This window comes from Camelina sativa, chromosome 18 (genome assembly GCF_030686135.1).
Source record: "Camelina sativa cultivar CO46 ecotype springtype chromosome 18, ASM3068613v1".
NCBI classification, from domain to species: domain Eukaryota; kingdom Viridiplantae; phylum Streptophyta; class Magnoliopsida; order Brassicales; family Brassicaceae; genus Camelina; species Camelina sativa.
In genome coordinates this window covers 500,020-513,864 of record NC_141897.1, presented here as the reverse complement: position 1 = coordinate 513,864, position 13,845 = coordinate 500,020, and the positions used below count along the sequence as shown (strand labels likewise).

The window sequence follows — 13,845 nt, the reverse complement described above, 5'->3', positions numbered from 1 at the left end:
GTAAACAACTTATAACAGTTATAATTGGGATTCAATCTTTGGCAAGAATATCAGTTTGGTTTATTGTATTCCCTTTTCACCCATTTTAACTTGGTCTCTTGAAATCTTCTCTTCCAAACTTGTACTTCTCTGATCCAATTGTAGGCTCCGAATTTTATATTTTCACCGTTTACCAAATCCACAATTACTTTGTTCTCTCCTTCAAATATGACTCTTGTGTAACCTTGACTCCAACAGTTCTGCATTGCCATGATGAGAGCTTAAAATTAACTCTTCACTATATGATCGTTGTGATCAACATGTTCTGAAGTATTCTTCACTATATGATCGTTGTGATCAACATTTTCGAATACAATATGATTGGATCTATGAGATATTGCAAATAATGTAATATGAAATTACCGTAGTAAATATGTTAAAAACACATATACACGTACGTACTAAAGGGGGCAACGAGATCATATCATTAGAGGAGGAAAGAACTAGGAATCAGAGAGTTAATGCAAATAAAAAAAGAAGTTAATGAAAATGCAACCAAAGATGATAATGAAAATGCAACCAAAATAAAGTTAACTCTCATGCAGGAATATATATCAACTAACTAATCAGCACGTCCATTTCATACTGGAAATATAAAATCAATCAAAACCGTCCATTGTTTCATCTAATTCTTTACTTGGCCGCAACTTCCAACCACATGACGCTCTTTGTATTCCCCTATATATATATATATGCCCATCTCAAAAGTTCTTGGAGACGCAAAAACATACACGCCAATCGGAACTTTTGTATATTTGGTGTTTTACAATGGAGAAAGGTTTAAAGTGGTCTTGTGTTGCGGTGGTGGTTGCATTCTTAGCCATGGTTGACGTCTCTGTTTCAGTTCCGTTCATAATGCTTCATGGAATCATAGCTGGATGTTCTGATAATACAAATGCTAACTTCACATTGCTTCTCCGTAACCTCTCTGGCTCTCCTGGCTTTTGCGTGTAAGTCAATCCAGGACACTTTCTTTTATTTGATAATCCAAAAAATCGGGTCATGTAGAAGAGTTGTGTATTCTTGATATATAAGACGTGCAATGTGACTCCTTATTCTTGATTTATATATAGCATGAACAAGATGATGTATTTGGTTTGATCGGGTCCTCGTTTTTTTTTTTTTTTGGTATGGAGCCCAGAGAAATTGGCAATGGAGTATTCACTTCAATGTTCATGCCACTTGCACATCAAGCAGAAATAGCGTGTGAAAAAGTGAAGCAAATGAAAGAGTTGAGTAAAGGATACAACATTGTTGCAAGATCTCAGGTTCTTGTTACATTTTCTTGATAATATATTAGATCGGTTATTGATGATTATTACACGTTTCAGTTTCATGGATGTTGATGATGAATGATGGAACAGGGGAACCTGGTGGCTCGAGGCTTGATCGAGTTCTGCGACGGTGGGCCTCCTGTTTACAACTATATATCTTTGGCTGGTCCTCATGCTGGCATTTCTTTTATTCCTATGTGTAATGTAAGCTCTTTTTTTTTGTTTTTTCATCTTAGTTGATTTCATTTGAATCAATCACAGTAACAACAACATTTGTTTGTGTTTTTACTTTTTTTGGAGGGTTTAAAGTCCAGTCCATATTGTAAGAAGTTTGATGAGATTATCAAGAGAGGTCTCTATAGCGACTTCGCTCAAGTATATTTCTCTTTCTCTCTATATACAGATCATATGATTATATATCCTCAATTAGAAATTAATTAAAATCTTTAATGACTCTGCGCAGAATAATGCTGCTCCTAGTGGTTATTACAAAATCCCTACTGTATGTCGTTCTATTCACCATAAGTAATTAATGATGAAAACATGCAACAACATAATATTTTAACAGATATATCACAAAAGTTATTTGTTTTTGATTTATCAGGATATAACAATGTACTTGGAAAGCTCAAAGTATCTACCTAAGCTTAGCAATGAGATACCAAACCAAAGGAACTCAACTTACAAAGACCGTTTCGCCAGTTTACACAACCTGGTTCTTGTCAAGGTTTGTTTTCTTCGAAACCATATGACTACTTTTCAACTATGTTTGGATTCCTTTCTTCATGATTCTGTTTTTGTTTTACAGTTTCAAGACGATAAGGTTATTGTTCCAATTGAGTCAACTTGGTTCGGGTTTTATCCGGATGGTGACTTCAAACATGTTCTCCCTGCTCAACAGACAAAGCTCTATACAGAGGACTGGATTGGTCTGAAAACACTGGATACTGCTGGAAAAGTGAAGTTTGTGAGTGTACCCGGTGGACACCTCGATATGGCGTATCAAGATGTCGTCACACACGTCGTACCGTATCTCAAGAACCAGGAAAGAACTAGGAAACACCGAAACATATAGTTAATGCAAATGCAACAAAAGAAGTTAATGACTATGCAACCAAAGATGTTAATGAAAATGCAACCAAAAAAAAAAAGTTAATGCAAATGCAAAGATGGGGGTGAAAGTGAGTTTATGTAGTATGATACTACTTATGCACCTATTCACTTATATTTCTTTGCATCCATTCAATATTTCTTCTTCATATTTGGATTAAAAAACTTATAATTACGTATTTTCTATTATATCTAAATAGTTTTTATGAGTTTTACTTCTTTCCAATTGAATTGTATTTTTAATGAAAAATAACTATACTCTTTTTGCATAATATTTGCTTAAGCTTTGCATTATATGTGCATAATACTTATTATTAAATTTTTGTTGCAATTCTCTTGTTTTTCATGATAAATTTTATACTCCAATTAAAATAAATAATCATAGCAAATGGATATATTTTTGAATTTTCATTTATATTGAACCTAATTTTATTTTTTTTAATATATATAAAATTTAATATATTAATATATATATAAGTTTTACACCTAATAAAAATTTGTTCTAGATCGAATGCTCATGCAAGAATATTGAAACTAATCAACACCATCATATTGGAAATATAAAAAACAATCAAAATCATCCATTTTTCATCTAATTCTTACTTGGACGCAACTTCCAATCACATGAAACTCTTTTTGTATATATATATATATATACATGTTCATCTCAAAAGTTCTTGGAAACATAAAAACATAAAACTACTTGTTGAATATGACTTGAATGGATTGGGCCCATAACTTTAGGCCCAATCAATTTAGGTTAATTATGATTGTTTCCCTTTAAATACTCTTCTTAGTCATAACTTCCATATATTCTTAACTATGCTCCCTACCCTAATAATGAAGTTTTCTCTTGATAGCCAAGAGCAAGTGTTGGTAAACCACATTAAATCTACGTTTATATCATCTTGCTTGCATCCGTTGTAACAATACTTTTGGTGTTTACAATGGAGAAAGGTTTAAAGTGGTCTTGTGTTGCGGTGGTGGTTGCATTCTTAGCCATGGTTCACGTCTCTGTTTCAGTTCCGTTCATAATGCTTCACGGAATCACAGCTGAATGTTCAGATGATACAAATGCTAACTTCACACAGTTTCTCATTAACCTCTCTGGCTCTCCTGGCTATTGCGTGTAAGTCAGTCCACAACACTTTCTTCTTTTTGATAACCTAAACATCGAGACATGGAGAAGAGTTGTGAATTTTTGTTATATAAGACGTGCAAAGTGATTACTAATTCTTTTTTTGTATATAGCATGAACAAGATGATGTATTTGTATTTGGTTTGATCTCTTATTCTTGTTTCTTTTGGTATGGTGTCCAGAGAAATTGGCAATGGAGTACTCACTTCAATGTTCACGCCACTTGCACATCAAGCAGAAATAGCATGTGAAAAAGTGAAGCAAATGAAAGAGTTGAGTCAAGGATACAACATTGTCGCAAGATCTCAGGTTCTTGAAAACATATTGATCGGTACTTTTTGATGATTATTACATTACACGTTTCAGTTTCATGGATGTTGATGATGAATGATGGAACAGGGGAACATGGTGGCTCGAGGCTTGATCGAGTTCTGCCACGGTGGACCTCCTGTTTACAACTATATATCCTTAGCTGGTCCTCATTCTGGCGTTTCTTTTATTCCTCTGTGTAATAATGTAAGCTCTCTTTTGTTTTTTCCTCCTAAGCTCTTTTGATTTTAATCAATCACACATTTCCTCTGTTTTTTTTTTTTTTGGCGGGGTTAAAGTCCGGACCATATTGTAAGCAGTTCGATGAGATTATCAAGGGAAATCTCTATAGCGACCTCGTTCAAGTATGTTTCTCTATCTCTCTATATAGATGACATGATTAAATCCTCAATTAATAAATTTATTAAAATCTTTAATGACTCTGCAGGATCATCTTGCTCCTAGTGGTTATTTCAAAATCCCTACGGTATGTCTCTATTCTCCATAGTTCATAATTATAAGAAAACTTGCAAAATCAACAAATATGTATTTAATGATCAAAACAACAACATAGAGTTTTAACAGAGATTCCACAAACTCTTTGATTTCTTTTTGTTGTTTCTCAGGATATGACAAAGTACTTGGAAAGCTCCAAGTATCTACCTAGGCTTAACAATGAGATACCAAACCAAAGAAATTCAACTTACAAAAAGCGTTTCGCCAGTTTACACAACCTGGTTCTTGTCAAGGTTTGGTCTCTTCACAACCATGACTACTTTTCAACTTGTATCTTTTGTTTCCCCTCTTCATCATTCTGTTTTGCTTTACAGTTTCAAGACGACCAGGTTATTGTTCCAAATGACTCAACTTGGTTCGGGTTTTACCCGGATGGTGACTTCGAAAATGTTCTCCCTGCTCAACAGACAAAGCTCTATACAGAAGATTGGATCGGTCTGAAAACACTAGATGTTGCTGGAAAAGTGAAGTTTGTGAGTGTCCCGGTAGACACCTCAAAATAGCGGATCAAGATGTAGTCACACACGTTGTACCGTATCTCCAGAACCAACCACACAAAGACGTAACCACAAGACCGAGGAGCCCTTGCATCCTTAAGAATAGAAAATATCTCAATTGCTATACTAATTTATCCAATATCGAAAAAGCTTAATGATGATTCTTGTACAACAATAATCCTTATTCTTAATCTATCTGAATTAATCAAATCAATCAGTAGAGAAACGACGCATGAGATCTTCATCACCAGTTTTCTTCAACGCTTCAATGATTTTGTCAACATGAGAAACTCTTAATCTCAATTTCTTATCGAGCATCAATTTCGCAAGCTTGGCAGCTTCCCAAGAACTCCCCTGTTTGCAGAGACCGAGCAAAAGATTCGCGTGTATATCTGAGTCTATTGTTGACTTCACATCCGCCTTCTCGATTTCTTGATACACAAGGAAACAATCAAGAAACCTTTCCGATAAACATAATTCCCTGAGAACAAGACTGCACGCAAGACCATCAGGTCCAATCCCGCGGAACAACATCAGTCGGAAGATCTTTTCTGCCTCTCCCCATCTTTGCAAACGGATTAGCGACACAGTAGCCGAACTAAAACATTCAGAAAGAGAAACACCACCAAGTTTCACCAATTTATCAATCAACTTAGAAAGATCCTTAACATCCTCATCGTTCTCCAAAACCCCCTGAATCAAAACACTAGCAGTAACACGATTCGGAGTGCATCCTCGGTCTCCCATTCTATCCAGTACCAACAACGCCTCTCTAATCCGCTTCTTCTCACAAAACGCTTGAATTACCAAAGTATAAGTAACCGCATTGGGGCTAATAGATCCACCACCATCTTCTTTCTCCATTTCAGACAACAACTCCAACGCTGCCTCCATAGAGCCAAACTTACAAACTCCTTCTAGAATCCTCGAATACGTCACGGTGTTAAGCACGCAATCGTGCTTACTCATCTCCTTAGCCAACATCCAAGCTTCATCGATCATACCAGCATTGCAATACCCATTGATCACTGATGTATACGTAATCACATCTGGATAAAGATCAACACAATCCATCTCTTTCATCAACATATCAGCCATATTCAAATCTCCCTTATCAGCAAACAACCGAATCACCAAATTATAAGCAACAGTGTCTGCGCATAAATCGAATTCAGGAAACTTCCTTAATACCCACAACGCCTCATCAGCGAGTTTTGCTTGATTGCACAGAGTCAGAACAACCCTCATCGTCTTAACACTAACAAAGCATTCCTCTTTACGATAAGCTTCAACAACGTCCTTGATCAAACCTGGGTTTGCTCTAATCTTAAGAAAGTCGCAAGCTTTGCTATACATAAAAGGACTGTGTCTATGGCTGGATTGAGTTCCTGCCCATATGAAAAATCTAAGACCCGATTGAAATTGATTTGGATGGCATCTTCTTATCACTTCGTTGATACAAGAAGAGTCCAATTTCACCTTAGCCGAGGCTAATTGCTTCTCGAGATTGGTCGTGCATCCCTGAAGCTGGTCGTATAGTCTCTCGGCGGCTGAACCAGTTGTGGAAAACCTTAAAGCTGAGATTTTTGAGGGATGAGATCGTAATGAGGGAGAAACCAGACGAGATTTCAAGTGACTTAGCATATCTATAGGTGCAGCGATTGGCGAAAGATTTCGTTAAGAAAGTCGAAAAAGGAGAGAGTTGAGAATTGAATACAGAGAAGAAGGAGAGCTTCGCAGTTACTACATGGAATGTGAAAACGACGACAAAGACTATAATATGGGCCGATATAACAGTATAGCCCATTAACAATTACGACCCAATAAGAGTTGCTCATACAATTGTTTTTCAAGTAAACATATTAAGTGCTCCGAAATACAAACCGGAGTTTTAGAACGCAAATCAAACCAGTAGGAGCCAAACAATTTGTTTAATTGTCGCGGAACAAAAGGTTAAACGATCTTTAAGAACTTGTCCAACAAATATATGAGAAAATCAGCAAATCTGAAGTAATTTTTAACAGCCTATCGAAAAAAAACATCTCATACTCATCCATACATGTTATAAATTAGGTCAGAAGATTATATCATTACGTTAAAAATTGTAACTAAGCTACTACCCTTATACCATAATCACGAACCGGAGACGATACATTTATTAAGAAAACGTTCGTGAATTTGTGGTTTAATTTAGAGCTCCTGCTTGATATCAAAAAGATGGTTTCATAAATTTGGTTAAAATTGCAAGTCCGTAACTAATTTTTGCTAATTTAAATACTTTTTTAAGGTTGCATCATACATGATAAGACTAGTTCATGAGAAAGGCCAATCATCCAAAATTACAATGACCCCCACAGACAGGTAAGACCAATAACAATAACGAAAAAAAAAAAACACGCTTTCTCCACTAAAATTAAAATTCACGATCGTGGACGCAAGGCTTCAAAATTCAGCCCATGAGCCACCTGACCAGCACAAGCAACCCACGGATTGATCGAAACGGGCCTGTGATTTTGGTGGTGGTGGTTCGATGATGATGATGATGGGCCAGCCACACGCTCGCACGAAGGACACATGATGAGTGTAGTTGGTGGAGTCATCTGGCCGTAGAACTGTGGAGACAGCTTGAGAGTTCGAAGCTCCATTGCCTCTTTCTGAAGTCTCCGATTCTCTTCCGTTAGCTTCTCTACGCACCGTTTCAAGTACTCGCAATCTACCTCAGTCTGCTTTAACTTGGTTCTGAAAAAATCAAAACCGGACTTTTGTAAATAAAACTCCTACATAGGGGTATAAACGTAATCTACGACTTAGAGGTTCAGACAAGAAAATCTCACCTTGCTCTTCTGTTCTGGAACCACACTTCCACTTGTCTTGCCGTCAAGTTCAGCTTCTTGGCCAAAGCTAGCTTCTGTTTCTGCAAAAGTTACAATAATAACCTTGTTAATTTCGCTGTAATTACGATAATACCACTTATTACAGATTTTTTTTTACTTTTTCTAACACTTACGGGATTGAGAGTGTTGTGTTCTTTAAAGGTCTCTTCGAGAAAAGCAGACTGATCTTTTGATAACCTGAGCTTCTTCCTCGACGTTTCGCCGCCGTCATCATCTTCGTCGGAGGTTCCACGCGAATACCCTCGATCCGGAGTGATTTCGTCGTGATCGTCGCCGGTGCCGGACATACCTTCTCTCTCACTCCTCTTCCCGCTTATGGTGCTCGAGATCGTGCTGTTTGGAGACGAGACTCCTGTTTCTTCCTCGCAGTTCGCAGTCGACGGGAAACTATTCACGTCTATCTTGCGAAGATCTGTAAAAGGAGCAATTAAGTTTTAGGTTTGAGATCTATCGAAGAACAAGAAGATCTGTTCTGTTTCTTTGACAAAAAAAAAACAGAGAAGATCTGAGATTTATACCTGATGTAGGATCAAATGTTTGGTTCCATGGAAATCTCTGGAGATTGTTTGATAAAGAAGAGTTTTGATTCAGATTCCGCTGAAGAGGATTGTTATTTTGTGAAGACCCTCCTAAGCTTAGGCTTAAACCGAGATCTTCTTTTCCCATCATCATCCTCAAGGAACTCAACAGTTTGAAGAAGAAGAAAGGTTTGATCTTTTTTTTTTGAGTTAGAGAAAGAAAATAGCCAGAAAGATGATACAAATGGGTTGTTTCAACTTGAAGCAAATGATCTTTAGAACTCTTTGTTGTGGGAGAAAAGAGAGAGATGTGAGGTATTGAAAAAGAAGAGAGAGGGGGATTAATATAGTACTTTGAATGATGAGATTTTGTCAGGTGGCTCATTACAATCCATCATTATTGTTTCTTTGTTTTTTTGGGTTTTCTATTACTTTATCTTCCAACTTGTGTGTCCCCCCTTTCGCCTTTGCCATGTCTTTCTTTTTGTACTTTCTCAATAATCAATATTTATGTTTTCTTAAAAACTTAAAAAAGGGGGCACATTTTAGTTTTTTTTCTTACAAGAAAGAACCAATCTATATAAGTGTCTCCTTAAGAAGAACTGCTCAAAAGCTGTTAAAAGTAAGAATCCCTCTTTTTGCTTAAGACCCTCTTTTTAAACTAGTGGCTTCTATTAGGGTTAAAATAGAGATTTGACCGGGATAAAACACTTTCCCTTTTGACTTTGTCAACCGAGTTACGCAGCTTTTGGTCTGTTCGGAAAACATTTGCAAAAAAGCTTTAGGGTTCTAAGGGATACTGATCTTCAGTGTTTAAAAAGTTTTTACGAGAGTGTTGGGTGGAGTAGTATAAACGGTTAATTTGGGAAGGGCTTCAATATTTCAAAAAGGAAAAAGGTTTAGCTTAAGGAAATAAGTAGATCTCGTGTTATAGGTCCTTAATTTCAAGTTTCAGAGGGGTTGTAAATCGAAAGAAGGGATGTCTTCCGCGATGGATAGAGCCTTGATGGCAATGTCCTTGGAGGAAGAAGATGTTCCGTTCAAGATGCCTGACTTACCGGAGTTCTCGTCTTGTGAACAAAACGCCTTGAGCTTGGTTGGAAGAACTTTAAATCCGGCTTGCCAACCGATGGACCAGCTGATCAGGAATATGCCCCGAAAGTGGCAAAAGCTTGGGAGAACGAGAGGTGTGGCGTTGTCAAAAGAAAGATTCCAGTTCTTCTTCACTTCAGAACATGATCTTATAGAGGTACTAGAGAAAGGAGTACATACCTTCAATGAATGGATGATAGTAGTGGATAGATGGTACGAGTATCCTCCAGATAATTACCTGCAGTTTACTCCTATGTGGATTCAAATGTGGAATTTGCCAATTAATTTCTACACGAAGAAAGCTCTCACTGCAATGGGAGAAATGATTGGGCAGGTTACAGAAGTGGCGTTTGATCCGGATAAGCCTCAGCTGCAAGATTTTATAAGGGTTAAGATAGTGTTTGATGTGTCAAGGCCTTTAAGAAGATCAAAGATCGTCATTCTGCCTAAAGGGGGTACAACAACGGTGAATTTTGAGTATGAAAGGGTTCAAAAAAGGTGTTTTGAATGCCAAAGAATGACTCATGAAAGGGAAACGTGCCCTATTAGGATAATGAAGAAAGAAGCAGAAGAGGATGCTAGGAAAGCAGGTAATACGGGGAAAAAAAAGGGAAAGAGCCAATGTTAAAAATGTCGGACCCATTATACGGAGTGTTACAAGAAGATCAAGTGGGGATAGATCCTAATTCTGGTAGACCAAAAATTGCGCCGGTAGTTTTGGAGGGTATGAGACAATATCTGAGGGTGTCGTCAGAAGAAGAAAAACTGCTTCGGATAGACAAAGTCAAGGCTTCAGTTAAAGAGGTGGAGAAGGATTTGTTTACACAAAAATCAGTCCTGAGGTTAGAACCTTTACCCATTTTTCATCAGGATGTCAACAAAGACAAGGGAAGGATTTTTAATTATGAAGCTGGTGAAAGAGAGTGTATGGAGAGGGATGGGTTGGAAGTGGTCCTGGATGACAGCAGTGCAAGAGAGGATGATAGATCTTGGTTGGTGGAAAAAGTGTCAAGGAAGGAATTGGAGGTTCCTCTTAATTTTTTAGCGTTGGCTCCACCATCTAGGGCTAATCTAACGGTGTATATGGGTGCTCCTGTTAGTGTTGATTCCTCCGGGATTGTTGCTTACAATCCAACGGTTCATGGAATTGGGACTAGTGGGGCTGCCTGTTCCGGGATTTCGTCCAAAGCAAAAGCCAAGCCGAAAGGTAGAAAAAGGCCTATGAAAAAAGTTAGGAAGCAACTGGAGGCCCAATTGAGCATGAAAGGATGGGATATAGAGGTCATAGAGAGTAGTCAAGCAGGTCCTATGGTTAAAAGAAAAGCAGATGATGAGGGTCCAAGCACTGTGAAACAACCAAAGCTTAATCCTCAAGAGGTGGTCCCAAAGGGGGGACTGCCTAAACTCCAATGAGCATTATAAGCTGGAATTGCCAAGGCTTGGGACGGTCTCAAGACTTGGCGATTCCTCGTCTCAAGGAAATGCGTAAAAAGTTTTTCCCGGAGATGGTGTTCTTGATGGAAACAATGCATAAAAGAGATGTTTTGGTGGATCTTCAGTGTTGGCTAGGGTATGATCGTGTGTATACAGTTGATCCGGTGGGTAAGTGTGGAGGTCTGGCTCTCTTTTGGAAGAGCAGTGTAAAGGTGGATGTTCTGTTTGTAGATAAGAACCTTTTGGATGCTCAAGTACAGTTTGGAGCATTCAATTTCTTTGTTTCGTGTGTTTATGGAGACCCGGATAGGAAGAATAGAGCACATGGATGGGAACGTATATCAAAGATCGGGGTAGGGAGGAAAGATAGATGGTGTATGTTCGGAGACTTTAATGATCTTTTGCATAATGGAGAGAAGAATGGGGGTCCGAGAAGATCTGACAATGAGTTCAAACCCTTTACAGATATGTTAAATGTATGTGATATGGTTGAACTATCCAGCACAGGGAATAGATGGTCTTGGGCAGGTAGAAGAGGGGATCATTGGATTCAATGCAGACTTGATCGTTGTTTTGGGAACAGGGAGTTTTTCAAGCAGTTTCCGGTGAGTAATCAGGCTTTTCTCGATCTGAGGGGATCTGACCATAGACCTGTTTTGATAAAGCTGATGGCTTCACAAGAGGCGTACAGAGGGCAATTCAAATTTGACAAACGGTTTCTGTTCAAAGAAGAGGTCAAAGTAGCCATTAATAGTTCCTGGAATAGAAACAGAGGCGATGCAAGTGTAACGGTTGCAACAAGACTGAGAGAGTGTAGGAAAGCCCTGAGCTCCTGGAAAAAGAATAATTCGCAGAATTCTAAGGACAAGATTACTATTATAGAGGTGGAACTGGAGAAGGAACAATCAAAGTCGTGGCCACGGCTTCAGAGAGTTCGATGGTTAAAAAGAGATCTGGCAAAAGCATATAGAGAGGAAGAGACTTACTGGAAACAGAAAAGTAGGCAGAAATGGATGCGAAGTGGGAATAGGAACACTCGGTTTTTCCATGCCTCAGTTAAAGACAATAGACAAAAGAAGCGAATAGAAAAACTGAAGGATGTTAATGGGAACTATCAGGTGTCGGAAGCAGCAAAGGGTGAAGTGGCAGCTGCGTATTTCCAGAACCTGTTTACTTCGTCTAATCCTGCTAGTTTCCATGAGTGGTTTGATGGTATGGACGTGAGAGTCACGCAGGGGATGAATGAGGTTTTGATAGAAAAGGTGAATGCACAAGAAATAAAAGATGCGGTTTTCTGCATAAATCCAGTGAAAGCTCCTGGAGCTGATGGGATGTCGGCACTCTTCTACCAGCAGTACTGGCAAATTGTTGGACCGCAAGTAATCAAGGAGGTTCAGGACTTTTTCGAAGAAGGGGTTATGCCTACTGAATGGAATTATACACATCTTTGCCTGATTCCCAAGACGACTCATCCAACAGAAATGGTTAACCTCAGACCCATCAGCCTGTGCTCGGTTCTTTATAAGATCATCTCAAAGATCATGGTGAAAAGATTGAAACCATTCCTCCCGGAGATTGTATCGGTTAATCAGTCTGCTTTTGTTGCGGAAAGGCTTATTACGGATAATATCTTGGTGGCTCATGAACTAGTGCACAGTCTGAAGGTTCATCCGGTTATGTCCTCTGAGTTTATGGCAGTCAAGTCGGATATGTCAAAGGCGTATGACAGAGTCGAGTGGAGTTATTTGAGAAGCCTTTTATTAGCCCTAGGGTTTCATCAAAAATGGGTAAATTGGGTAATGTTATGCGTATCAAGCGTTACATACTCAGTCCTCATTAATGATAATCCTTTTGGTCTTATTACTCCTCAAAGAGGGCTCAGACAGGGTGACCCTCTATCGCCTTTTCTCTTTGTTTTGTGCACGGAAGGCCTGTCCTTGTTAATGAACAAAGCACAGCAGGAAGGGTTAATTGAAGGTATGCAATTCTCGGTGGAGGGACCAGTAATACATCACCTCCTGTTTGCTGATGATAGTTTGTTCCTGTGTAAAGCTTCTCAACTGCAAAGTCAAGTCCTTCAGAAAATCCTTAAAAGATATGGGGATGCCACAGGACAAAGGATTAATCCGACAAAGTCTTCTATCACTTTTGGGAGTAAAGTACCAGAAGCAACAAAGGTATTGGTGCAAACCGCTCTAGGAATTAATATTGAAGGTGGTGCGGGTTCATATCTGGGGCTACCTGAGTGTTTTAGTGGCTCAAAGGTAGATATGTTGAACTACCTGAAGGATCGTGTGAAAGGCAAGCTAACTGGTTGGTACTCACGCTGTTTATCCCAAGGTGGCAAAGAAGTACTTTTAAAATCGGTTGCCTTGTCCATGCCAGTCTTTGCGATGTCATGCTTTAAGCTTCCAGTAAAAACGTGTCAAAACCTGGAAAGTGCAATGGCGGCATATTGGTGGAGCTCGGGAGATCATGACAGGAAAATACATTGGTAGAGCTGGGGAAGATTATGCTTGGCTAAAGATCATGGAGGAATGGGGTTCAGGGACATTCAATGTTTTAACCAGGCATTATTAGCAAAGCAAGCGTGGAGGTTGTTGCAGGATCCTCATTGCCTGTTGTCAAGACTAATGAAGAGTAGATACTATGAGGACTCTTCCTTCCTAGAAGCTAATTTTGGTAAAAGACCATCATTTGCGTGGAGAAGCATACTGTCAGGGAGAGAATTATTAGTTCAAGGGCTGGTTAAGAGGGTTGGAAACGGTAGATCGATGAATGTCTGGATTGACCCGTGGATAGAAGATATTGGGCTTAGAGCCCCATGGAGAAAGAATCAGTTTTTTGATGTCTGTTTAAAGGTGTGCGAGCTGATAGATCCTCAAACAGGGTTTTGGGACCATGAAATTTTAGAGGATCTGTTTTTACCTCAGGATATCCCTAGGATCAAGGCCATTAAACCATTGGTGTCTCAAGATGATTTCTATATTTGGAAGCATAATAAGAGTGGGGACTTCTCTGTGA

General features: G+C 38.8%; 3 protein-coding genes and 2 pseudogenes across 7 annotated transcripts; 3 read left to right on the top strand and 2 right to left on the bottom strand.

The window, feature by feature from the left end:
• Nucleotides 1-758: 758 nt before the first annotated feature.
• LOC104760157 (uncharacterized) lies at nucleotides 759-2,481 on the top strand. Of its 4 annotated transcripts, none has more exons than XM_087499382.1 (7): nucleotides 759-989; nucleotides 1,181-1,307; nucleotides 1,404-1,517; nucleotides 1,623-1,688; nucleotides 1,777-1,815; nucleotides 1,918-2,040; nucleotides 2,122-2,481. In XM_087499382.1, exons 1-7 carry the CDS (start codon nucleotides 808-810, stop codon nucleotides 2,386-2,388), a joined length of 918 nt encoding a protein of 305 aa, XP_087355508.1. In that variant the 5' UTR covers nucleotides 759-807; the 3' UTR covers nucleotides 2,389-2,481. The 4 variants fall into 4 exon arrangements, with proteins under 4 accessions (XP_087355508.1, XP_010481338.1, XP_087355510.1 ...); XM_010483036.2 differs by having other exon boundaries at nucleotides 768-989; nucleotides 1,614-1,688; XM_087499384.1 differs by lacking the exon at nucleotides 1,777-1,815 and having other exon boundaries at nucleotides 768-989.
• Nucleotides 2,482-3,263: 782 nt separating this feature from the next.
• On the top strand, nucleotides 3,264-5,109 carry LOC104760156 (uncharacterized; annotated as a pseudogene). The gene is made up of 7 exons (XR_015588110.1): nucleotides 3,264-3,552; nucleotides 3,744-3,870; nucleotides 3,961-4,077; nucleotides 4,170-4,235; nucleotides 4,319-4,357; nucleotides 4,497-4,619; nucleotides 4,701-5,109. The product of XR_015588110.1 is annotated as an uncharacterized LOC104760156 (transcript).
• LOC104763008 (pentatricopeptide repeat-containing protein At5g47360) lies at nucleotides 4,980-6,626 on the bottom strand. The gene has a single exon (XM_010486433.3). It carries the CDS (start codon nucleotides 6,525-6,527, stop codon nucleotides 5,094-5,096), a length of 1,434 nt encoding a protein of 477 aa, XP_010484735.1. The 5' UTR covers nucleotides 6,528-6,626; the 3' UTR covers nucleotides 4,980-5,093.
• Nucleotides 6,627-7,142: 516 nt separating this feature from the next.
• Nucleotides 7,143-8,847, bottom strand: LOC104760155 (homeobox-leucine zipper protein HAT2). Its single transcript, XM_010483035.3, has 4 exons — nucleotides 8,296-8,847; nucleotides 7,891-8,189; nucleotides 7,718-7,797; nucleotides 7,143-7,622 (listed from the first exon to the last, which is right to left on the bottom strand). Exons 1-4 carry the CDS (start codon nucleotides 8,678-8,680, stop codon nucleotides 7,304-7,306), a joined length of 1,083 nt encoding a protein of 360 aa, XP_010481337.2. The 5' UTR covers nucleotides 8,681-8,847; the 3' UTR covers nucleotides 7,143-7,303.
• Nucleotides 8,848-9,274: 427 nt separating this feature from the next.
• LOC147921292 (uncharacterized) lies at nucleotides 9,275-10,754 on the top strand (annotated as a pseudogene).
• The last annotated feature ends 3,091 nt before the right edge of the window (nucleotides 10,755-13,845 follow it).

What these genes read in the sequence shown, in the direction of transcription:
- LOC104760157 (XM_010483036.2), top strand. Translation starts at nt 808, where the DNA reads ATGGAGAAAGGTTTAAAGTGGTCTTGTGTTGCGGTGGTGGTTGCATTC. An exon ending in ACATTGTTGCAAGATCTCAG is followed by an intron (nt 1,308 to 1,403) that starts GTTCTTGTTACA and finishes ATGATGGAACAG; the next exon opens with GGGAACCTGGTGGCTCGAGG. An exon ending in GTTATTACAAAATCCCTACT is followed by an intron (nt 1,816 to 1,917) that starts GTATGTCGTTCT and finishes TTGATTTATCAG; the next exon opens with GATATAACAATGTACTTGGA.
- LOC104763008 (XM_010486433.3), bottom strand. Translation starts at nt 6,527, where the DNA reads ATGCTAAGTCACTTGAAATCTCGTCTGGTTTCTCCCTCATTACGATCT.
- LOC104760155 (XM_010483035.3), bottom strand. Translation starts at nt 8,680, where the DNA reads ATGAGCCACCTGACAAAATCTCATCATTCAAAGTACTATATTAATCCC. An exon ending in AACATTTGATCCTACATCAG is followed by an intron (nt 8,190 to 8,295) that starts GTATAAATCTCA and finishes CTCCTTTTACAG; the next exon opens with ATCTTCGCAAGATAGACGTG. An exon ending in AACACAACACTCTCAATCCC is followed by an intron (nt 7,798 to 7,890) that starts GTAAGTGTTAGA and finishes TAACTTTTGCAG; the next exon opens with AAACAGAAGCTAGCTTTGGC.